This window comes from Polypterus senegalus, chromosome 3 (assembly GCF_016835505.1).
Source record: "Polypterus senegalus isolate Bchr_013 chromosome 3, ASM1683550v1, whole genome shotgun sequence".
Lineage (NCBI taxonomy): Eukaryota > Metazoa > Chordata > Cladistia > Polypteriformes > Polypteridae > Polypterus > Polypterus senegalus.
The window spans coordinates 47,147,300-47,173,769 of record NC_053156.1 but is presented as its reverse complement, the minus strand read 5'-3'; the positions used below and the strand labels follow the sequence as shown (position 1 = coordinate 47,173,769).

At 38.5% G+C, this 26,470-nt stretch overlaps 1 protein-coding gene across 1 annotated transcript in view; it reads right to left on the bottom strand.

Annotated features, from left to right (window-relative positions):
* Positions 1-8,333: 8,333 nt before the first annotated feature.
* The window catches only part of LOC120526474 (polyunsaturated fatty acid lipoxygenase ALOX15B-like), a 63,497-nt gene continuing 45,360 nt past the window's right edge, over positions 8,334-26,470 (bottom strand). The window contains exons 8-10 of the mRNA XM_039749640.1: positions 22,507-22,607; positions 12,061-12,231; positions 8,334-10,074 (exon numbers count right to left, since the gene is read on the bottom strand). Coding sequence (XP_039605574.1) covers positions 9,895-10,074; positions 12,061-12,231; positions 22,507-22,607 — 452 coding nt within the window. The 3' untranslated portion in view covers positions 8,334-9,894. The remainder of the gene's footprint in view (positions 10,075-12,060; positions 12,232-22,506; positions 22,608-26,470) is intronic.

The window sequence follows — 26,470 nt, the reverse complement described above, 5'->3', positions numbered from 1 at the left end:
GAAGAGCCAGCAGGGGTCAGAATATTAGAGATGCAAACCAAATCAAAGACAAAACCAAAACATAAATCTGGGAACAATGTCAATAAATCCTATTGCTAACTTGGATATGTAGCCCCTTAAAATTATAAAATCTTTGGTTGTCATTTACTATGTTTGGTCAAAACATGGGGGCCGTAAACTGGGCACCGCCATTTTATACAAAAAACAAGGATTGCCATCATGATGTTGCTTCATCATTAATGTGACAGGTAATAGCTATAAGAACTGCAAACAACATGGCTGCACCTGTGACAAGACCAAACAAAATGGTGAACTATTCGCAAATAGACTTGCAGGCCTTTTCAGGTTTTGAAGATGTAGGATTAAACTGGAATACATGGAGAAAAAGCCGACATGATCACGGAGCAATATGGAAACATGACAAAGTGACTGGGCCAGGATTCAAATCCAAGATTCAGCAGAAATTGTGACCTATGTGCTGTCCTTGGTATGCACAGTATGTATCAACTACCTCCATGCATAGCAGTATTGCTCTTTTTCATGATCTGGAATTCAGCAGCACTATGCACTCTCACTATAATTTCCTACAATCTAAATGCTGAAGCCAGTGTTCATGTTTGGTACCTGCCTGGCGGCTTCAACTACCTAGGCAGTTGTTCTTCATCATGAAAACTTGTTGAAAGCTGAACCTAATTTGTATTCATTCAGTTATAGTATGTGGATTGAAACCAATACTATTTATTTATTTTAATTTTTTTTTGCTGAAGCAATCATTTTTAATTGCACTATATCACGTTTATAGAATCAAAGTTTTGCTTGACTTTCTTCATTCCACTGTTAGCCCCCAAGCTATCAATATGGTGAAATAACAGAAGTGTAATTCTTAAAATGAGAGGACTAAACACTTATTGAAAGATTCACTTTCATGATTGAAATGACCAAACGTACACTTAAAACTGCGCTCTTGATAACAGCCATAGCTCACACATAGGATTAAAACACATGCAGTTCCATGTGTTACAGATCCAACCAGATCAACCGACCAGTCAGACAATTTTGTTTTATATAATGTCTTTCACAATAAAATTCGTATTAAAAAGTCATCAATGTAACATAACAAATAACTAAAACCATGTTTTTAAACAAATATTTTAAATGCCATAAGTATGAAAGAATAGTGTCATGAAACTGTAATTGTTTATTGTCGATTTCTTCCATTGTCACAAAAGAGTATTCAGTATGGGTGGCACGGTGGTGCAGTGGTAGCGCTGCTGCCTCGCAGTTAGGAGACCCGGTTCGCTTCCGGGTCCTCCCTGCGTGGAGTTTGCATGTTCTCCCGTGTCTGCGTGGGTTTGCTCCGGTTTCTCCCACGATCCAAAGACATGCAGAAAGGTGGATTGGCGATTCTAAATTGGCCCTAGTTTGTGCTTGGTGTGTTTGTGTGTTTTGGCACCCTGCCCAGGATTGGTTCCTGCCTTGTGCCCTGTGTTGGCTGGGATTGGCTCCAGCAGACCCCGTGACCCTGTATTCGGATTCAGCGGGTTAGAAAATGGATGGATGGAGTATTCAGTATTAAAATCAAACCTCTTGTGCTACCAAAAAATCCCAGGTTGTTAACATGGAGATATTTTAATGCCTTTAACAAAGGGGAACTTTGGTGGGATTTCAGTCGTGGCTTAAATGAGCCTCTTGCCTTGCTGAAGGTGCTTCGCCTGGAGCAGTGACAATTATGTAGCTGTGTGCATTTGGAGTTCAGCCTCTATTCCATGATTTCTCATATGGCATTAAAGCATTCATTGTACTTTTGGTCCCGGGACTATTCTAGGCATGTGCTGATCACCCTACCATTAGCACACAACTGTTCTCTGTTCTGTTCAAACACATTGAATCGTCACATAAACAATGCTATAAAAATTGCTCAAGAATCAAAGTCCAGCTGATTCTACTTGATAGAAAAAGTAATGAAACTTGGATGACCTATAGTGTCTCCTAAAAGCAACAAACACTGAAGAGCTTGTAAAATTGATTTACTGTTGCCAATTATGACAAAGGTTTGGGCAACACTGCAGTTCAGCTCATGGGAAGATTTCCAGTTGTTCTGTACAACACAGATGTTCTGAGTCAATTTTCTGACAGCTCATCTGCAGTCCTAAACTGTTCAATCATCCATCCAACCATATTTACAACCTGATTTTTCTATTACACAGGGGCTCAAAACACACCTAGAAAGTATTGTGAGCAAGGCAATAACCTTTAACAAGCGTTGCTGAACCTCACTCCAGTAAATCCCAAGGCACATGTACATATCCAAATAGCACACTGAACAGACTTTGGTTAGATTAGTTTAGTTTATGATAGGTTAAGTTAGGTAGGCTATATGATCCCAGAGGAACATGTCAGAATATATAAGCTTCAAATAAATTCAAGAGACAATAAAATTATGTCCATTTTTTTCAATGGGATTCTTACAAATAAGAATACTGAACAGGACACTGTGAAAACTTAAGAGCTGATCAGAGCCACTACAACCACAAGTATTAAAAATGTTTACAGTACGAGGAATATATATAGGTTATTAGATCTATTGTTTTTGGGTTTAGAAGATATTAGAAAATATTTAAAATGTGGAGACAGTTAAGGAGCTGTAGAGCAAATTTCAAAGCATTTTGTGTGCAAAGTTCATCCCACAATTTATAAACAGTAAGTGATTAATGAGAACCATCGCAAAGAAAAAGAACATCTGTATAAAAGACAACTAACTCCAGTTTTAGCTGTGGGGATTAGAAAGCATGAGAACAACAGTGGAAAAGGTAAAGCCAAACAAAAAGTACAGATTGTGAAACAACAAATGCTCTAAATTGTCATATCTGTGACGTTTTTGCATATAAGTTGGTGATAACCTCGTAACAGTAATAGTGAATATGAAGGACTGCTGAGTGTTTTGGAAATTGTAGGGAGACAAGTTCTGATTGAATTAAAATCTGAAAAATCACTATGACCAGATTACATTTACCCTTAAGTGCTTAAGAAGATAAGCGAGTACTTTAACATCCCTCCCCTCTTATGTGGTGACTGCATTCTCCCAGAATATTTCACTCCTTAGCTCAGGGTGGATGGGAAATGGTGGAAGAGGAGGTTTGGGTTCTTTTTTAATGTTTATTGTGAAAAAAATAAAAACTACTACACACTGGTAAATCACTGCAGATTGTCAGTCAGTCATATCCTAACACAGGGTCACAGGGGTCTGCTAAAGCCAATCCCAGCCAACACAGGACAAAAGGCAGGAACAAACCCAGACAGGGCGCCAGCCCACCGCAGGGCACACACACCCACCAAGCGACAATTTATGATCGCCAATGCACCTAACCTGCATGTCTTTGGACTGTTGGAGGAAACCCACGCAGACACTGGGAGAACAAGCAAACTCCATGCAGGGAGGACCCGGGAAGCAAATCCAGGTCTCCTTACTGCAAGGCAGCAGTGTTACCACTGCACCACCGCAGATTGAAATCTAGAAAATGCTATCCCATTATATAAGAGGTAATTGAGCTGAACATAGTAAGCTTATTATGGATTACAGTTAAATTAATAAAAGCAATTATTAGGAAATATGTTCAGCCTTACATATCAAGACCAATCAGTGAGCATGCAGCATGGGTTCAGGTGAGGAAAATCGTGCTTCACTAATATGCTGGAATACTATATAAAAGCAACAAAAGCATATGATCAGACAGCTGCATATGATATTATGTATCTTGATTTTCATAAGGCTTTTGAGAAGGTCCCAGATGAGACACTAATGTTGAAGTGGTGTCCCTCAGTGATTAGTGCAGATGTCACAGCCATTTCTAACATACACCAATCAGCCACAACATTTAAACCAACTGCCTAATATTGTGAAGGTTCCCTCCATGCTGCCACAAAAGCTCTAACACATTGAAGCATGGACTCTACAAGAACTCTGAAAATGTTCTGAGCTATCTGGCATTAAGACATTAGCATCAGATCCTTTAAGTCCTGTAAGTTGTAGGGCCTCAATGAATTACTTGTTTTTCCAGTAGATCTCACAGATGCTCGATTGGATTGAGATCTGGAAAATTTGGAGACCAACTCAAAACCTTGAACTCTTTGATAAATTCTTAAACCATTCCTGAACATTTTTTGCAGTGTGGCACGGTTCATTTTCCTATTGAGAAAGGCCACTGCCATTAGGTAACACCGTAACCATGAAGGGGTGTGTATTGTCCTCGACAATCTTTAGGAAGGTAGTATGTGTCAAAGTAACATCCATATGAATACTAAGACCCAAGATTTCCAGGCAGAGCATCATACTGCCGGGCTTACCTTCTTCCCACAATGCATCCTACTGCCATCTCTTCCACAAAAAAATGACACACATACACATAGCCATCCATGTGATCTGAAAGAATTTGTCATACCAGGCCACCTTCTTCCAATGCTTCATGGTCCAGTTCTGAACCTCTCATGCCTATTGTAGATGCTTTCAGAAGTGGACAGGAGTAAGCATGGGCACTATGACCAGTCTGAGGCTACACAGCCCTATACACATGCAAGCTCAAATTCACTGTGTGTTCTGCCACCTTTATCTCATGACCAGCATTATGTTTTTCACCAATTTATGCTATAGTAGTTCTTCTGTAGGATTAAACCACATGGATCAATGAGTCTTAGGTGTCCATGATTCTGTTGCCGGTTCACTGGATATACTTCCTTGGATCACTTTTGGTAGGACTAACCACTGCATACTGGAAACAGCCCACAAGACCTGCCATTATGGAGATGCTCTGACCTAGTTGTCTAGCCATTACAATTCAGCCCTTGTCAGTTATCTCAGATCCATACATTTGGCCATTTTTCCTGCTTACAACACATCACCTTCATGAATTGATTGTTCATTTGCTGCCTAATATCTCCCACCCCTTGACAGGTACCATTGTAATAAAATAATGAATGTTATTCACTTCATCTCCAAGGGGTTTTATTGTTGGGGCTGATTGGTGTACATAAATGCTCTTGTTAAGAATCTAAATTACAAGTTGGTTAAATTTGTAGATTATCCCAAACATGGATGAATGGTAGATAATATACAATAATCCAAATTGATTTCGGACTTGAGAAAATTTGTGGCAATTGAAATTTAATACATGAAAATGTAAAAAGTATTCCATATGAGCAATAAAACTATTAGATTTTAATACATGGAGTGGGTTTTAAATTTTAAACTGCTGGGAGTCACTGTGGATGTTTCACTTTCTACATTCAGAATTAATGCTAAAAAGATGTTAAGTTATATAGCTTAATGACTGGAGAACAAGTAAAAGGAGATTATGCTTAAACTAAATAAATCACCTGGAGTAATTTCTGCTGTTTTGATCTCTATATTATTAAAAAAAAATGTGAGCAGAACTTTAGAGATACCAGAGAAGAGTGATTAGGCTGATTCCAGGACTGAATGTATGAGGTATGAGCCAAGAGCATCACTGCAATGCTATTAGGGAGATCCTTTGTGGAGTTTTCAATCAGTCATCCATGAATGTCCCTGAGATGTCTGAGATCAGAGGCTTTAGCCCAGGGAGACCCCCTAATTAAACCACCAGTATGAGTGTTAAGGAAAAATGAAAGGAGTTTAACATTTTTACTTTATGTAAATGGAGAATAAGAAGTAACATGATCAAAGTATTTGAAATTATGTAAAGAATTAGTAGAACAGGCCAAAACTGTTCTTTTAAAATGAAGCCTTTAATAAGAACATAGAGATACAGATGAAAACATGTTATGAATCAATTTAGTTCTTCATACTGTGAACTATAGACACATGGATTACATCAGGTAAGGTGATCTGAGTTCTCTATTAATTAACATGAGGTTCTGCATTTTTATATTTTCTTCCTTATCATGGTATGTTGCTCCAGTATTCACGCAATACGTTTACTGCACTTTGTGCACATGACATTACTAAAGCATGGAATGTTACCACATAGTGTTGTAGCTGGTAGTACTTTAGGGATCTTCAAAACTTGGCATGTTTATGATTTTGGAGAATTAGGTGAACAGGACTGCAGCAGACCAATAATTTGACTGCCAATTTAAAAACATTTGTTCAGACAGTTTTTGTTCTGAATTCTAACACTCCCAAAACAATGTGAAAAAGCTGATGTTAACAATGGATTTAAAAAAGACTTACAAAAAAATGACATTATAAGTTTGCTAACTCTAAATTTCATAAGAGCAGTCTTTTCATCCTCTGCATAATGCTATGTTCTACATTCAGGTCAAAATTCAGGTTATTATCAATAATTATCACTTAATTAATAAATAATTAACCATCTGTACTATCTACTTTGTTTAACTGTTAGGAGAGCATGAAAATCTTCAGTGTTACTCTTTAGCTGTATAAATACACCTTTTACTAAATCATCAGTAGGTTCATGATGATCCTCCTTGAAATGTGAAAGTCCAACAATGAGTCATCTGAAGAATTTAACATACTGTTTGTCTGTCCTTGTGTGAACTCTAGCATTCATTTGTAATAGTAATAGAAACAGGAGACAGACCAAAGTCTTGGGGTGACCAAGTAGATAATGGAGTGCATCAGAGAAGCAGCCATTCATTCACAATTGTGTAACCAACCATCCAAGTGCAAACAGAAATAACCAATTTGTTGCTCAGCTAAGATATGTGGCTGGATGATGTTTTAAGCAGATAAAAATGAATAAATATTATGCTGGCACTGATTTAGAAACTTTCCAAGTACTTATATGGTAGAAGTTGAAGTGTATAGGTGGCCTTCTCCATTCTGTCTTTCTTTTGTTCACAATTTGGTAAGTGTCCAGGTAGGCCTAGGTTTTATTAATCAGCTCCCTCTTAATAAACTTGTCAAAGGATGTCCATGAGAAGTTAAATCAACCAGTCTGAAGGCTTTTTGATATTCAGTTTGGATGAATGGAATAAAATACAGTAGGCCAGTTTTCAGAGTTTGTTGCTTGCATTAAAATCATGTAATAGAATATTAGAGTTGATCAATGCATGCAGGGCAGAAGGAGACGTGTACTTGTTCTGTCTGGTCCACAACATCATGACATCATCCTAATCAATAGGAGTTTGAATTCCAGCTCTGGTCCTGAGTTAAAGTTTTTGGGCCATGATTTCCATTTACCTTGAGGCCTTTCACATCCAAACTAGCTTTCCATTTCATTATACTGCTTCAAGTTTTGCCATCAATATTAGATCAATGGCATGCAAAAGTTCCAAAGGAAATCCTTCATGCACTTCTTTGGTCACTATTTCAATCACTATCAAGAAACACAACAGATTCAGAATGGATGCCTAGTATAGTCCCATTTTTAGTTCAAAACTTTCACTAACCCCATCTGCTGTTCTGACCACTGTTTATGCTTTCACACATAATCACATCACAGGAGACACTATCCATTCTATAACACCTAATTTTGTCAATGGCCATCTCGACAACTCTTGTTATACCATTTTAAATACTTCCCCCAGATCTGCAAATGTATAATGCAGCTTACTTCCATCGTTTCCTTCCTAAGTATGAAATGAAATTGCATGCTATTAACCTTCACCTGATTCCTGATTCTTTCCTCTAGTACTTTGTCAGCCACCTTCATTAAGTACTCCAAAAATGTAATCATTTTATATAACCCATACACCAATAGAATCCCCTTTCCTTTGTATACTGGAATGAGCATTTGTTTTCCAATCTTTAGGAATCCTCTCTTCACACATAATCTTATTGCACATGTTTGTCTCCCAACTGCAGGACCTTCCATTGTCTTCAGTATCTCAAACACCATTGCAGTTGGGGTTTAGCCCTGTTGATTTACTTAGTTTCTTCATTTTCATCCATTTTCCTAACCCACTTATTCAGGGCTGGGCTGTGACAGGGCTATCCCACCAATCACTGGGCTCAAGGCAAGAACAAAACCTCAACAGGACACTCCTGCTTTACAATACAAACTAAACTTACAGCTTTTTTAAAAATACCAACCTTAACACTCTGGCTTAAAACAAAAGGTTTCTGAAGAGTAATTTAAATCAAATTGGTCCCTTGTATCACTAGGAAGTAAAGGATTTTAAACAAAAAAAGTTCCCTTATAAATAACATTCTCTGACATGCATAATTCAGTTCACATTTGGCAAGGTGGTGTGTCCCTACCTATATTGAAAGCATTAGACGTAAGGGTGGTAGCATCTCTAGACAGGACTAACTATTACATATTTACATGGGGGCAATAGTAGGGCTTCTTTGGGGATGTTGGAGGACCAAACAGGGAAAATAATTTGCTAACATCTTACCAACAACACGCTAACCACTACATGTTTATTAAAGTACATAAAGGATACAGATTTTTCGACACAGACATATAAATTTGTTGGCACCTCTCCATGTAAAAAGAAGAACCCATAATTGTCTCTGAAATAACTTGAAATTGACAGAAGTAATTTGCACCTATCATTGATTATTCTATATTTAACAAAAATCAGACTTTATTTTAGAGAGTTTTGATTCATGAGAATATTTCAAATAATAACACAAATGAAAATGGCATGGACAAAAATGATGAGACAATAATCTAATATTATGTTGTACTACTTTTAGAGGCAATCACTGCAAATAAGCAATTCCTGTAGCTCTCAGTGAGACTTCTGCACCAGTCAACAGGTAGTTTGACCCACTGCTTCAGCTGTATCAGGTTTGAAGGGTTCCTTCTCCAAACTGCATTTTAATTTTTTTTTTCATAGATGTTTGAAGGGATTTAAATCAAGGCTTATAAAAGACCATTTCAGAACAATCCAATGTTTTGTTCTTAGCCATTCTTGGGTGCTTTTATCTGTGTGTTTTGAGTCATTATCATATTGGAGGATGTATGACCTGTGACTGAAACAGAATTTTATGACACTGGGCAGTACGTTTCGCTCCAGAATGTGTTGAAATTCTTGAGATTTCATTGTTCCCTGCAAAGACTCAAGGCACCCCATGCCAGATGAGCAAAGTTGCCCCAAAACTTAACAAAGTCCCCTCCATGATTCTCAGTAGGTATTCTTTTCTTTGAAAGCTTCATTTTTTCGTTTGTGGAGATAGAGCTCCGGTTTTGTTTAATCTGTCCACAGGACATTCTCCTAGGAGTATTGCTGCTTGTCAATATGTCAATATGCATTTTTATGTTTTTCACTCAACAGTGGTGTCATTTTGGGTCTTCTTTCATTGAGCTCACTGTCACTCAAAACCCTCAAAAAACTTGGCTTTTTGTCTACTATTCTCACTATCCTTGTGCCCATTCTGGGGTTGATTTTCCACTCGCCGCCACATTTAGGGAGATAGTTTAAAAAACACTCAAATGCAGATATTTATGATCTTTTCTAGGGGCAAATGTTTCCAGGCCATTTATGAATATTGTTGTAGAATAAGCAATACTTGATATCTTTTCACACTTGCTTTGCTTTGCTTGATGACATACAGTATCAAAGGCATGTTGGTATACATGGGAAAATTACTTTCATTTGACACTTTTCAGGAAGGATATAGCACTTTTTCAATAGGCTGCAGGCAAACCAACAAATTTGCCCACATCAAAATATGGTATATTTTGGTAATTAGTCCTTTATTGGTTATTAAAAAAGATTATAGCACTATCAAAGGTGTGATATTATATATGAAAGAAAAGAGAGATTTGTCACTTATGAAAGCAACAATAATGTTTTGCCACTGGCTTGTCTGCCACTCTTCAGTATAATCTATCTATTTAAATAAATCAACTATCAAACTGAAGAAATTTTGAAAACTATGTATGCCTCAAGGTATATAAGGAACATTCAAAAGGGTTCTTTCAAAGTAAAACATTAACTGCTGGCTTAAATGGATACACTATTTTCAATCAGATCTGGCCGAAGATAGTCATAAGGTAATTCCAGCTTGGTAGTGCGTTGCTTGATTTCTGAGACAATGTGCGCCAGCTCTGCCTGGAATTCCAAGATCAGCTTTTGGGCTGTCTCCTCAGAGAAGATGCCTTCATGATAGCCACCAAGGGGAATCTAAGAAAAGACAAGACAGCATTTGAATACTGGGCTGATTCTACAGTATAGTTCTCAGATACTAATATATTGTAACACTAAATCCAGGCAATAAAATAATAGATGAACACAAGGAAGGTGTCTCTCTCTGGACTGTGGGAGGAAACCAGAGTACCCAGGGAGAACATGCAAACTCCACGCAGGGAGGACCCGGGAAGCAAACACGGGTCTCCTAACTGTGAGGCAGCAGCGCTACCACTGCACCACCACTGCTGCCCATACTTACAAATATAAAACAGTAAATAATTGATTAAATAAGTATCCACACCTTTAAGTCAGTACAGTATTTAGTAGAAGTGCATTTGGCAGTTACCATCACTCCAGGACATTAGCATTGCTATTTTGAAGCCATTCCTTTGAAACTTTGTTTTAATACTTGAGGTCGTTTTCTTGCTGGAAAACAAATCTTCTCTCAATGCACAGATTTCTCGCAGACTGTATTAGGTTTTTCTCCCAGATTGTTCCTTATTGTTTTAGCACAAGCCTTCAAGGTCCTGCTGCAGAGAAACATTGCCACATCACGATGCTGCTACCATCATGCCTCATGGTGTAGATGGCCTTTTTTGATAAACTGCAGTGTTCAAACATGGCATTTTATTTGATGGCTAAAAACTCACAGCTCACAGAACCTTCCTCCAGCTGACGTTAAAGTATACAATGTGACTTCTGGCAAACATTTTGTGTGTTGTTTTTAGCAATGGCTTTCTCTTTACCACTCTTTCTTAAAGCTGCAGTTGGTGAAGAACGAGGACAATAGTTGTTATCTGTTAAGTCTCTCCAATCTCAGCCACTGTAGCTTGTAACACCTTCAGAGTTCTCCTTCTTCATTAGTCTTATTTAACTGATCTCCAAGGGATATTCAGCGACTTGGATATTTTGTTGTCTATATCCCCCAGCTTGTACTTTTCTATGACCTTTTCATGGAGTTGGTTGGACCTTCCCGATAACACGCATTAATTAGCTAACAGGAGATCTCCATTGATTTAGGTATGTCATATGAAAATTATGATTAATATTCATGTGATCTATTATTTTGTATTTTAAATTTCTAATTAACTTAGAACATTTTGAAGAGATCTGTTTTTAGTTTTACATTAAGAGCTCAAGAGTAAACAAATACTTGAAGCTGCTATAGTGACGTTTATGGGAAAGTAGTTTCAGGAATTATTCTGGAAGTATCTCCAATGTAGATGGAGGTGGAACATGACATGAAGTTTAGGTTGCCAGAGTGTGGGTTGAAAAAGAGATTGTTTGTGTGGTATCAGCAACATTTATCCAGTTCTGCAAAGTATTTTTCAGGCAAAATTCAAACCTGTATAGTTAGGTCAAGTGTTTCAGCCAGAGTTTCCTTACTTTCCATCCATCCATTATCCAACCCGCTATATCCTAACTACAGTGTCACGGGGGTCTGCTGGAGCCAATCCCAGCCAACACAGGGCGCAAGGCTGGAAAAAAACCCCGGGCAGGGCGGCAGCTCACCTCAGGTTTCCTTACTATTTTACTCTTAATTGTTTTGAAATGTTTCATTATGTATCCTTTCCTTTTGTGTGTTTACTTTTCCTTTCTTTTTGCTTATTTATACCTAATAAATCAAACTTTTTAAAGGCCCCTTTTTGGATTTCGTGTTGTGGATTATGGTGGCCAAAAGGATGCTTCCTGGTGCAGCTACTTTGAGTGACAAGCTTTTGGAGCATACAATGATGGTAGTTTTAGAGTTCCAGGTAAAATTAGAGAAAAAGTATTAATTTTGGGAACAAAACAAAATCCATGAAAGAAACAGAAACATTCCAGATCACTATCTAATGGAATGCTGGAAGAAGTGTGAAATACAATTTATAAATTCAAAGATGCGGTCTGTCACATCACTGAGTGAATGTAATGAGTTACATTTATTTTATCAGGAACCTAATCATTGAATGTGCTAAGTCTAAACTGGGAAATACTTACAAAATCCTTTGATGGAGAAGACAGCAGGGAGAGAGTGATGAGAACAGAGCAGGTGGCATTGACATCAGGCAAGTAGCTGAGGATATCCTCCAATTGAAGTGCCCCTTTGACTTTTGGAGGGGGTTTTCCCATTGTGGCAGGACAGTTTGGCATCCAAATATTATAGTCCAGCTGAAAGGTCAGAAGACATATTGGAAAAGAGCATTAGATCTAAGAGGAAGGTGTAATTCTTATATAACTTTATACTTCTATTATGTCCATTAATCTTTGTACCTATGCAGATACATGTTCCTGCTCTGAAGATTTGTAAAACATATATTATTAATACGTAATTAATACTTATTAATAACTTGCCTTCTCTTATAAAAGTTATTATGTAATTTAACTAATTGGAAAGTTGCAGCCTTATTAATCATGATGCACAGATAAGTTGCTGGAAATAGTGCATTTTTAGATATTTCTTATTTTAATCAGATTAAATTCCATGCAGGTAGTTGGTATCTGTCTGTTTTGCTTAGTTCCTAACTTGTTCCTTTAAGTTTTTCTTTTTTTAATTTTTCATGTTATGTATTAGTATTCAAAAGAAATTAACAAAACTATTGCAACATATCTTGTTATAAGTTCATTGTGTTAAAAATAAAAGCCCTTGTAATCATAAATGATTCTAAGTCTGAAAGGGTTTTCTGGAGTTTGCGTGTTCAATCATATATGTGTGTATTTATTTCCTTGTTGGCCCCAGTCTGTCATGATTGGTAATAGGATTTCAGCCACCATTTTCACAAATACAGGCACCCCACAGGGATGCGTTCTTAGCCCCATCCTCTACATCCTGTTCACCTACGACTGTGTCGCCTCCCACAAAGATAATATCATCCTAAAGTTCGCAGATGACACCGCAGTGATAGGACTCATCACAGGTGGGGATGAGGCGGCCTACAGGAAGGAGGTGGACAGTCTGGCATCATGGTGTGAGGACAACAACCTCACCCTCAACATAGACAAGACGAAGGAGATGATTGTGGACATGAGGAAGGAGAGGAGACCTCACCGGCCACTGTTCATCCAAGGACTTGAAGTGGAGAGGGTGAGCAGCATTAAATACCTGGGCATCTACATCAGTGAGGACCTCACTTGAACACTTAATACCACACAGCTGGTCAAGAGGGCTCAACAGCGGCTGTATTTTCTGAGGAGACTGAGGAAGTTTGGTATGTCAACTAAGATCCTCGGCAACATTTACAGCTTCATTGTTGACAGCATCTTGACCAGCTGCATCACCGTGTGGTACGGCAACATTACTGCTATGGACCGTAAACGCCAGCAGAGAGTGGTAAAGACTGCTGAGAAGATCACCAGGACCCCACTGCCCTCTCTGCAGAGCATCTACAACTGCATAGTCTACAGGAGAACTGCCTCGATCCCCAGGGATGCCACCCACCCCCAACACGAACTGTTCACACTTCTACCGTCAGGCAGGAGTTATAGAAGTATGAAACTGTATTTGACTTGTCCATCACACACCTACCTGCACAGTTACACTTTATACTTCTATTCTGTTTTTTATACTTTATGCTGCCTCTAATATTTATTATCTATCTTATTATTATGTTTACATTTATACGTTGGTTTTGTCATTTGGTGTGGACAGCAAAGAAAGAATTTCATTGTACAGGGAAGTGTGTCTCCTTACTGTGCACATGACAATAAACTTTGAACCTGAACTTGAATTCTGGTTTTCTCCCTTATCTATAAAGATGTGCTGGTTAGGTTTATATGGAAGCCCTCAATTGTCCCCACATGGCTGTATGCATGAGTGGTGCCTGTGATAGGCCAGTCCAGGGCTGTATCCTACCTTGTGTCCAGTACTGCTCAGATAAGCTCATTAATATTAATTATTGAAATTTGAGAATGTTCTGTTATGTGAAATGTGTGCCAGATGTAGTGACAGTTATGTGAGAAAATGTGATGGGTCTGCAAATACTTGTCTAGTCTAGCAATTGAAACTGGCTCTTGGGTTATGGAACAAAACATCTATCTCTCATAAAAAGTGCCATAACATGCTGGTTGATGATGAAAAATGCTAGCTAGATAGTTGGACTCATCACTGAATCCAGGGGCCTCATGTATAACGCCGTGCGTAGAATTCGCACTATAACATGGCGTAAGCACAGAAGCCGTACTCCAACTTCCACGTTCTTCTGCTACATAAATCCCAATCAGCATGAAAAGTAACGCTTGTGCACGCGCTTTATGTAACGCCCCAACTCCTCCCAGAATTACGCCTCTTTGAATATGCAAATCAATATAAATCACCCTTAAGCTCAGCCTTCTGTGAAAAGACAATGGGAAAAGCACGGGGTAAAATATAAGAATTTAAGCGAATACCAAGTGGAGGCAAAGGAAAAACATACTATTTGTTTAATTAAACCGTGGTATAATCAACAAAAAGAAGTTGATCGAGTGACATAGCGTGTTGGAGAAACTTGAAAGCTCACGTTCACAAAGTCGCACAGTGCCGGAAATAAAAAAGAAGTCACATATCAACGTCGCCGTGAAAAGGCGAGTTGTAGCCCACCGTCTGAGTGTCATATGAAAGCTTTTTAGGGTACAGAGAAAAAAAGGTACACAGTGGGGAAAAAGCATGAAATGTCAACTTTAATCTCGAAATTTCCACTTTACTCACGTAGTTTATTTTGTCATTAAAATAGAACATCATAAACTTCATCTTAAAATCGTTTAATTAACCAGTTTCTAAAATCACATCATAATTAAAGTATAGCACGTTAAATACTTTGTTTTGTATGTGATCTTCTATGTGCTCTATGTGTGTGAATCACTACGTGCTTCTTAAACCGGCTCTCTTCCTCCGACAGGACTCAGAATCCATTACATTCATGATATTACAGCTCTCTGAATAACTAAAATACTGAGATGTATACGTGATATAATTTTCATGATGATAGTTAAAGCACGTTATTAAACATGGGTTTCACATCTGAGTGATTGTGTGCGACCTTCGATGAAATTATTTATTGCACCAGTACTCATGGGCAGCTCTATGTCCAGTAGAGAAAGTCCAATGTCAATATGGTATCTTATGCACGGTATATGGCCACGTCCGTTGCAGACACTGCATAGCCTCGTACTCATGACACAAGCATTTAACTTTTGTCGAAATTTGCCGCTGTGTTTTTAGCTGTGTCGTTATTTTCTCTTTCTGTTTTATATTCAATACTACCAAAATACCCGCGCTCCGCAGCGGCGAAGTACTGCCTTAAAATTTTTATTAAGAAGAAAATTAAACCTTTTTAAAATGAGGAAAAATATACCAATAATTATTTGTTAAGGATCTCTTTGTATACCACATTGTGAGTTCGGCCCTCTGGTTGTAATATGACCAAGCTGTGCACTGAGCTTACTCTTGAGCATTCAACGTACAGTTGGCCATGTGAACAGTAATCTTGTTTCAAATCTCACAGCTTGGATTGCTGCTGTCATAATCGGTTTGAGTTTCATGGTTTGTTTCAATTATGAAAGTATTTGTAGGACTTGTTGAAGAGACATTCGGCATCTGTCAAGCGATGTAAGTATACAACCAGTTTCATCGATAACTTCACATCCAGCTTTTGAGAGTTTAAACATTCATAAACATCAAAGTGTCCACTACTGAAATCGTCACCTGTGAATCTAAGATGTTTAAGAGGCATTGGCGGTTGTCGAAAGGTGTAAAATATTTGGCCATTTCGGTACACTTGAAAGAGACAACCGAACAATTCAGTGGCAGCCATCAACTCACATGCAGATGCATAGGTGAAGGGCTTAAGCATTTCACTCTTATAGTGCTCCTGTGTAGTATAATTATCTCCTGTGCCTACTCTCCCCTACTCTCTCTTCTGTTTCTTTTTCCGGTTTCTCTGTGGTGGTGGCCTGCGCCAACACCACCTACTCAAAGCATCATGATGCTCCAACAATAATGGATGGATTAAAAGCCAGAAGTCTACGTGACCATCATCACCAAGTCCTTCCGTGAGAACCCTAAATCCAAAGTGGATTGTTTCATTTATGTTAGGTAGAATGCCCAGAGGGAACTGGGTAGTCTAATGGTCTGGAATCCCTACAGATTTTATTTTTTTCTCCAGCCGTCTGGAGTTTTTTTTTTTTGTTTTTTCTGTCTACCCTGGCCATTGGACCTTACTCTTATTCTATGTTAATTAATGTTGACTTATTTGATTTTCTTACTGTGTCTTTTATTTTTCTATTCTTCATTATGTAAAGCACTTTGAGCTACTTTTTGTATGAAAATGTGCTATATAAATAAATGTTGTTGTTGTTGTTGTACCGTCATCAGTCCACACCTTGAACCTGTCCCAGTCATTCAATACATAAGACACAATGTTCCTCCGGATATCAAGAGGGAGCCTGATATGGCCGTGTAATATGTAACAAAGAGAATGGAAAAGAGAGGTGCCATCTCCGGGCATGGAAACCACTCGGTAAGTGACAGTTCTTTGATCGATGGTGATCACCTCGATAGACATGTTAATAGGGGTACGGTTGGAATGATAAAGGTAATGGGTACCTGAACAATGTAAAGTAAGCCTAAAATACCTACACAATTACTATAATCGTAATAAATGAACAATATAACAGCGGAGAAGCCGTGGATTAAATAAAAAGGCTGTAGTTATCAGCAGGAAGATGTGAATCCCATGGTGAAGCAAGGAAGGGAATGTAGAGACTAGAGTGACGGACGGCCTTATATAGGCAGGCAGCCAGCAACGTGGGAGACGTTGGGATGGGGGACCCAACGCCGCCTTACACGATGATCGAGCTACCGGCTATGGATGTATATATGTACGTAAGTAGGATTCAGTTAGCGTTGGAAACCCACGTAACAAATTTCTTAAAGTTGGGCCATAATTAACAAAGACTTGAAAAGTTCAATATAGCGGCCGACAGTGGCATCATACCACCGAAATAAGTACCAAATTTCAGCCTTCTAACTACACGGGAAGTAGGAGAATTAGTGACGTTGGAAAGTTCAATATGGCAGCTGACAGTGGCATCATACCACTGAAATAAGTATATACATTGGTTTCGGTTAGCGCAGGGAAGCCGCCTACCAAATTTCGTGAAGATGGGGCCATGAATAAGAAAGTTCAACATGGTGGACATTGTTGACCGTTATGACCGTTACGCTTAGAATTGCGAAATGAAACCTGCTTAACTTTTGTAAGTAAGCTGTAAGGAATAAGCCTGCCAAATTTCAGCCTTCTACCTACACGGGAAGCTGGAGAATTAGTGACATTGGAAACTACAATATGGCGGCCGACAGTGGCATCATACCATTGAAATAAGTACGTACATCGGTTTTGGTTAGCGCAGGGAAGCCACCTACCAAATTTCGTGAAGATGGGGCCATAAATAAGAAAGTTCAACATGGCGATTGTTGTCAACCGTTATGACCGTTACGCGTAGAATTTCGAAATGAAACCTGCTTAACTTTTGTTATTAAGCTGTAAGGAATGAGCCTGCCAAATTTCAGCCTTCTACCTACACGGGAAGTTGGAGAATTAGTGATGTTGGAAAGTTCAATATGGCGGCTGACAGTGGCGTCATACCCCCAAAATAAAGTACGTACATTGGTTTCGGTTAGCGCAGGGAAGCCGCCTACCAAATTTCGTGAAGATGAAGCCATGAATAAGAAAGTTCAACATGGCCGACGTTGTTGACCGTTGTTGACTGTTATGACTGTTAGCCTGCCAAATTTCAGCCTTCTACCTACACGGGAAGTTGGAGAATTAGTGACGTTGGAAAGTTCAATATGGCGGCCGACAATGGCGTCATACCACCGAAATAAGTATGTACATCGGTTTTGGTTAGCGCAGGGAAGCCACCTACTAAATTTCGTGAAGATGGGGTCAGCCTTTTAACTACACGGGAAGTTGGAAAATTAGTGACGTTGGAAAGTTCAATATGGCGGCCGACAGTGGCATCATACCATTGAAATAAGTATGTACATCGGTTTTGGTTAGCGCAGGGAAGCCGCCTACCAAATTTGGTGAAGATGGGGCCATAAATAAGAAAGTTCAACATGGCGGACGTTGTCGACCGTTATCAACCGTTATGACCGCTACGTGTAGAATTTCGAAATGAAACCTGCTTAACTTTTGTAAGTAATCTGTAAGGACTAAGCCTGCCAAATTTCAGCCTTCTACCTACACGGGAAGTTGGAGAATTAGTGATGAGTGAGTGAGAGAGTGAGTGAGTGAGTGAGTGAGTGAGTGAGTGAGTGAGTGAGTGAGTGAGTGAGTGAGTGAGTGAGGGCTTTGCCTTTTATTAGTATAGATATATTGGCGTGGCCGCCCCTGCGTTTCTTTCTCCAAATAACTGATCATCACACAATCAGCTCTGTAATAGACATTAAGCCATCTGTAAGCTTAGAGCGCCGATTCTTCAAAACGTTTAAGGAACATTGAAATATCTTCGTAGTACATGTTTAATTATTCTATCCTTCACGCCAGTCCTAGTGAAGAATATAGATTATTTAAATGAAGTTAAAGTTTTATCTGTATAATATAATAAACATATTTTGCTGCATTTCATCTTACAAATGATATCGTCATCTAATGTAAATACGCGCTTTATAAAGTGGCACAGGTTGTGTAATATTATAACTGTAGTGCAAGTTTACAGTGAGGTAATTGTACTTATAAGTACAAACAGTTCTACAAGGAGCACTTGATTGAGTGCGTTTAAAGTTCTTGCGATGAAACTGTTTCTGAACCGCGAGTTCCGTATAGGAAAGGCTTTTCCGTGGCTGAGACAGCGTGTTCTTGAAGCTGTATACCGATAATTCTCTTTCCGATCAGCTACTGCTGTGATTTGCACTCAGATACAGTGATATAAATACTCCGAGTGGTGCAGTGAGAGTAATATGGAAAAAGATGATCTGCTGTGGCAACTCCTAACGGGAGCAGCTGAAAGAAGAAGGTGCAGTGAGAGTAACAATGCTAAAGCAGTTATGGTATTTGGCATACTCTGGCTATTCCCTGGACCATTAAATTGTTACAAGTTAATTACAATCAGACGCATTACACTAATAAAAAATATGCTGTTAGTTTCAGTGTATTTATAAAGCCGCATCAGGTAAATAAGGAGTAACCACAGAGGAACAGTAGCATTGCTTTGACGCTGGGTGCCACCAGTTTGCAAAACTGAGCGGAGAACTTGCGTATGACAAGGAATGAGGCACAGTGGAAAAGTGCGTGGCTTTACGCCAAGTGTAGGTTTTATACATCGTGATTTGATCGTGGAAAAGTTCTTATGTAACGTTTCTGTGCATACGCACCGTTTATACATGAGGCCCCAGGTCTTTTGACCATGGATGGTCACTTTCTTTTTTCCTAAATTTACCCCAAATGAGAGGTATGTGTAGAGATATACAGCCGCAGCTGTGTGATATATAGAGAGAGTTTGTGCATGAAAAGGATAGTGTCTCCTTAGTGAAATCTGAGTTGAAAAGAGGAAAATTTTACCTGTTATAATTTTATTCATCTAACAATGATTTGGAATATCTAGAGCATTTACAGACAGTATATTTAATTTCCAAAAAGGTAGTACCTTTTGACTTTGTATCCAAACTAGCCAACACCTATCTGATCTGAATCTGGGAACTGATTTATTATTAGACTTCTGTGCTGATTATGGATTTACATAAAAACACAATATTTAAACGCACGCTTGCTTAAAATTGTTAAACTGTTTTAGGGGCAGTATTCAATGATCAGCTTTGCTGTCATATCATCCAATTCAGGGCTGCAATGTCTAAAAATCAACTCTTAGTGGTGTGTTGACTTAAGACAGACATAGTACCAGCTGGGCAGACTTGAAAGACCCAAGGAGATAGTCATGGTGTACTTAGAGTATAATGGCTATTAAAGGTCTCTGTTTGAGACAAGTTCAGATTTCACCTCTGACCGAACTATTCCTACATATAGAAATGGGTCAGGAATGTGGAGTCTGTGGAAGACGAATGTTCTCTTCGTTCCCTTGCACTAATTCATGTCTGAGAAGTAAGCTTTATGAAACCATGTAACAGCATGCTTTGTTTTAGCAAACAGAAAAATGTTTGTGCAAAGGACTCAAGGTCTGAGCATTCCACACATGAGTCTGCCTTATCACGTTTTCCCTTAGCTTACATCTGAACACCATAACAAAAGGAGCCAAGAAATCAAGTTTTACAAGGGACATTAAAGGGGCTCAAGGTTTGTGTATAATAAAGTGTTGACTGTTACATTTTATAATGATATTAAATCACGCATTCTAGGGGTATAAAACTGGACCCCACCCAACAGACGGGGTTCAGAAGTGCCCTGACGCTGTCATGTACATTTGATTGTCTGCTTTTCTGAAACTCTTCTCACTGTGACTCTGAAAAATAAAGCTGCTTTATAACCGCACCAGCTGTCTGGTCTGAGTTTTCATCCACGAGTCTGAATTAAATCTGTTAAAGACGTTCAAACAAAATGTATTTGTTTTGTGGGCAACCTAAGAACCTGTCAGTGATTGCTATTGTTGAGCAAAGCTGCCATGTTAAAGAAATATACCTTACTAGCCAACCCGCAGCATACCATACACCGTATAATCAGGCTGTTTTATTAATGATGGGTTTGAGGATACAACAGAAAGTGAATGAAAAGATGGTACTCTGGAGAGAGCAACATGTAATTGTCCATGAGTGAAGAAGACGCATGTTTGTCACGGATGCAAATTTCTGTATGTAGCGTGTAAAACAGTTTGCTATGGTGCATGCATCGGTTTTTAAAGACTGCTTACTTCATTTCAGTTGTAAAGGATTGTTTTAAGGATCCCATGGGATACCCCTCGCAAACAGTTTTACATGCTGCATATGGCGATTCACCTCTGCGAGAAACATGCCTCTATGAACTATCAAAGTGGCTCGGAGGTACATGTAGCCTCTATGACAGACAAATATAAATGATGCCGGTTTTTCTGTGTCGTCACGTCCGAGTTGGTGGGCGTGGCTCTGCGAGTTGTCGTCGTATCCAATGGTCTTGGAGTTGGTGGGCGTCGCTCCTTCCTGCGTGCGCCATAGGTATCTTACTTGCCGGCGGCTACATGAATCCTTTCCATGGGTGTCTTGCCTTAGTGAATTCCATCGGTGTCTTGCCTTAGTGAATTATATATGTAGATACTCTTATTTGAGGGTTCAAGGAAGATTTCCAACGCAGTTTAAGTATGTTTAAGTATGTTTTGTAAATCTGCAAAATTATGTATGACCATGCACATTGAAGGTGCTACAAGAATATATTTTGAAAATATTTTTTGTGTTGCTGCATACCATTTTATAACTGTATTTACTGAACAAGAGTTGTGTTTGCACGGTTTGTGTTAATTTAAATGGCTTCAAAGTGGAAAAGGGATGTCATGTCTTGTCTCCATTCATGTTTATAATTTTTATGGAGAGGATGTCAATGTACAGTTGAAGCTTATAGAGTATCCTGTTTGATGAACTAAAGTCTGAATTTTCTATTTGTAAAAATGCTGTTCTCTTGGCTACATCTAACTATGATGTCTGGTGTACACTGGTATGGAATGAAGCTGGTTTTGATGAGAATTAGATCTCTGATGATTGTCCTCTTTCAGAACACAGTGGCACAGGCGAAGAAGTTCAATTCTGAGATAGACCAGTGAGTCAATGCAGTGGCAAGTGTTTTTGTGGAGGTTATATCAGGCTGTGATGGTGAAGCAGGAGCTACGTTTTCAGGAACACTTTTCAGTTTAATGGTTAATCTACATCCTCATCCTCACCTATTGTTTTGAGCACTGAGTAGTGCCTGAAAGAATTACATTTCAAATATAAGCAGCTAAAATGAGGTTCCTGTAAAGGACTGCAGGGTTAAATCTTAGAAACAGAATGAGAAGTTCACAAATACCGGACTACCTCAATGTAGTAGAGCAGCAGCTTCTCCTAATTGAGAGGCGCCAGATGACGTGGCTTGAGTATGCAGTTAGAATGCCCCCACGATTTCTCCCATATTGGGTGAACCAGAAATGGTTCCCAGGCAAAGGATGAAGGACATGTTGCTATATGTTCTTAACAGCCTGCAAACCAGGAATTCTAGGGGAAGAACTGAAGACAATTGTTGAGAATAGGGTGGCATATTCCCACTAGATCCCTTACAAGTAAAACTGGATTAAAAGTTGAATGTGAAGTGTGTGTTGATCACATTAATGATCTACTCCTTAGGATAATTGGTGGCAGTTTACATAATTCCAGTTATTCTTCAGGATGGGCTGCTGGTTGGTTACAGAACTGACTTAAAGACTCTTTATTTATGCAGGGAATAGTGGCCACAAAATACATTTTGACACTTGTGATAAAATTATATATTAAAGTAAAAGAAACCAAGTCAGACAGACCTGGGAGAAGTTGACTGCAGCATGCTGTGCTGAGCAGGTGAAGATAACCATCGTAACAAACTTGACAACCTCTGCTGTTGTTTTGAATGATTGGGGAAATCCTGCACAAGAAAAGAAAACAAAAAAAATACTGAACTGGGAAAGGAATAAATACTTATTTAAATCATTTTGTTGACCAGAATGTGTAATGTCTTGAACTAACACTCTCTAACTCTCAGTTAGGTGTTTAAAATAATTTAGCAGCAGAGTGAGCTAAAGCAGAATTGTTGTGATCTACAAAAAGTCTGTGGAATCTGTGGCATTAGTGTATTATTTCTGACATGCTCATACTGAGCTCTACTATAACACACGCTTCAAAGCTTCCCAGAAAATACTCAATATTGCACTGTTGCAATGCATTTTAATGCTCTTTTCCACTAGGAGTTATTTTCAATTACTGTTAGGATAACAAAATAAATAAACTGATCTGATGACTACTGGAAGGTGATTGTGATATAGGCGAGGGTTAGGTTAGGAAGACTTTTATTATCTTGAAGGAAAATGTGTTTGCAGCAGAAAAGTAGAATAGATCCGTGTTAGCCATTATGGATGCAATAAGAAGTCAAGCAAAATGACACCTTTTATTGGTTAACTGAACTTGAAAGCTTGCATATTGTAATCTATTCAGTTAGACAATAAAAGGTGTCATTTTGCTGAACTTGATACAGCAGAAAAGTGAAAACACATAAGATATTGTTACACAGATACAAGAAAATAAGCAAAGATACAACAACTGACAATCAGTGGTATCATAAGTATACACATACAAGATTATCACAAAGATTAATAATTACCTTTAGCAGTACACAATAATAATAATTCAGAAATTTAGAATTTAGCAGCATCCCTATAAGTAACAGAATTCAAAATGATTATATCTATAGGAATAAAAAAGTTCCTTAGAATTTGTTGCTCTCAACCTTTGGAAACCTAAATCTGCTGCCTGATGGTAACATCTGAAATTCAAAGAAAAAAGGATGACAAAACTGAGTCAGCCTTCTTTCTAACCTGTTTGTAATACAGCTCAGTGTCACAGGACTGCTGAAAACCAATAATTTTACTATTAATTCTTATAAGTTGTTATTCTTAATGCTGAGGTGACCAAAACAACAAATAAACATATATATATATATATATATATATATATATATATATATATATATATATATATATATATATATATATATATATATATATATATATATATTCCCATTTAATAATGGATTTCTGAAAAAGTGTCATTATGGTTTTGTCCACTTTAAAACTATAGGGCAGGGGTGGCAAACTCCAGGCCTGGAGTGCCGCAGTGGCTACAGGTTTTCATTCTTACCATCTTCTTAATTAGTCACCAGTTTTTGCTGCTGATTGCTTTTTCCAATTAACTTGACTCAAGCTCCATAGTTGTTTCTTTTTCTTTAATTAGCAGCTAAACAATAATGAGACACAAAACAAGCCACCACATGACCAGCTCCCCTCTGCCCATCACACAATATCTGAAAGTAAAGAGAGGTGATGGTCTTGGTAAGGTTGATCTCTCAGGTCACCGAAACATTTTGATGGTGCTCTTAGAAAGAACAGAAAAACAATAGTTTTCGAAATGTGTGCTGTAGCAGAATGAGAGCAGCAACAAGCCATGGATTTAAATAACGGGTTTAATTAACAGTAAGAATTGGCTTCTCATTAAGAAAGTGATTGTAGTGAAATTGGTTGGAGTTTGAAGCCCCAGTTTAGCTGGTCATCTGTTAGCTTGTTTCATATCTCATTTCTGCTTGGCTGTCATTTAATGAAGAAAGAAATCAATTCAGAGGGCTGAACTCTTCTAACAGGGCTATTAAAGTGATGTGGAAAAAGTTAATTAGCAGTGAAAACTGGTCACTGATTAGGAAAAGGGTTAGAATGAAAACCTATAGCCACTGCGGCCCACCAGGCCTGGGGCCTCATTTATAACGCCGTGCGTAGAACTCGCACTATAACATGGCGTAAGCACAAAAGCCGAAATGTGCTTACGCACAGAAAAATCCAGATGCAGGAATCTGTGCATACTCCAACTTCCACGTTCTTCTGCTACATAAATCCCAATCAGCGTAAAAAGTAACGCGCGTGCACGCGCTTTATGTAACGCCCCCAACTCCTCCCAGAATTACGCCTCTTTGAATATGCAAATGAATATAAATCGCCCTTAAGCTCAGCCTTCTGTGAAAAGACAATGGGAAAAGCACGGGGGAAAATATAACAATTTCAGCGAATACCAAGTGGAGGCAAAGGAAAAACATAATATTTGTTCAAATAAACCGTGGTATAATCAACAAAAGGAAGTTGATCGAGTGACATAGTGTGCCGAAGAAACTTGAAAGCTCAGGTTCACAAAATCGCACAGTGCCGGAAATAAAAAAGAAGTCACATATCAAAGTCGCCGTGAAAAGGCGAGTTGTAGCCCACCGTCTGAGTGTCATATGAAAGCTTATTAGGGTACAGAGAAAAAAAGGCACACAGTGGGGAAAAAGCACGAAATGTCAACTTCAGTCTCGACATTTCCACTTTAATCACGTAGTTTATTTTGTCATTAAAGTAGAACATCATAAACTTCATCATGAAATCATTTAATTAACCAGTTTCTCAAATCACATTGTAATTAAAGTAGCATGTTAAATGCTTTGTTTTGTATTTGATCTTCTATGTGCTCTATGTGTGTGAATCACTACTTGCTTCTTAAACCGGCTCTCTTCCTCCAACTCGACTCAGAATCCATTACATTCATGATATTACAGCTCTCTGAATAACTAAAATACTGAGATGTATACGTGATATCATTTTTATATGATAGGAGTTAAAGCACATTATTAAACATGAGTTTCACGGCGCAGTGATTGTGCACGACCTTCGATGAAATAATTTATTGCAGCAGTACTCAGGGGCTGTTCTAGGCTTGTGGTGGCACTGGGCAGAGGAAGAATTGGTGGTTCCATCGACCGCCAATGTCAGTAAGGTAGCTTATGCATGGGTGGATGGCCACGTCTGTTGCGGACACTGCATAGCTGCCTCGTGCTCATGACACAAGATTTTAACTTTTGTCGAAATTTGTCGCTACGTTTTTAGCTGTGTTGTTATTTTCTCTTTCTGTTTTATATTCAATATATATTGGCGTAGCCGCCACTGCAGTCCTTGCTTTTCTTTCCCCAAATACCCAATGACCACACAATCAGCTCTGTAATAGCTTTGTAAGCTTAGAGCGCCGATTCTTCAAAACGTTTAAGGAACATTGAAATATCTTCATAGTACATGTTTAATTATTCTATCCTTCACGACACTCCCAGTGAAGAATATAGATTATTTAAATGAAGTTAAAGTTTTATGTGTATAATATAATAAACATATTTTGCTGCATTTCACCTTAAAAATGATATCGTCATCATATGTAAATATGCGCTTTATAAAGTGGCTCAGGTTGTGCGATATTATAACTGTAGTGCAAGTTTACAGTGGGGTGATTGTACTTATAAGTACAAACAGTTCTACAAGGTGCAATTGATTAAGTGCATTTAAAGTTCTTGGGATTAAACTGTTTCTGAACCGCGAGGTCCGTACAGGAAAGGCTTTGCAACGTTTTGCAGTGGCTGAGACAGCGTGTCCTTGAAGCTGTATACCGATAATTCTCTTTCCGATCAGCTGCTGCTGTGATTCACACTCAGATACAGTGATATAAATACTCCGAGTGGTGCAGTGAGAGTAATATGGAAAAAGATGATACGCTGTGGCAACTCCTAACGGGAGGAGCTGAAAGAAGAAGAAAAAGAAGAAGAAGGTGCAGTGAGAGTAACAACGCTAAAGCAATTATGGTATTTGGAATACTATGGCTTTTCCCTGGACAATTATATTGTTACAAGTTAATTACAATCAGATGCATTACACTAATAAACAATATGCA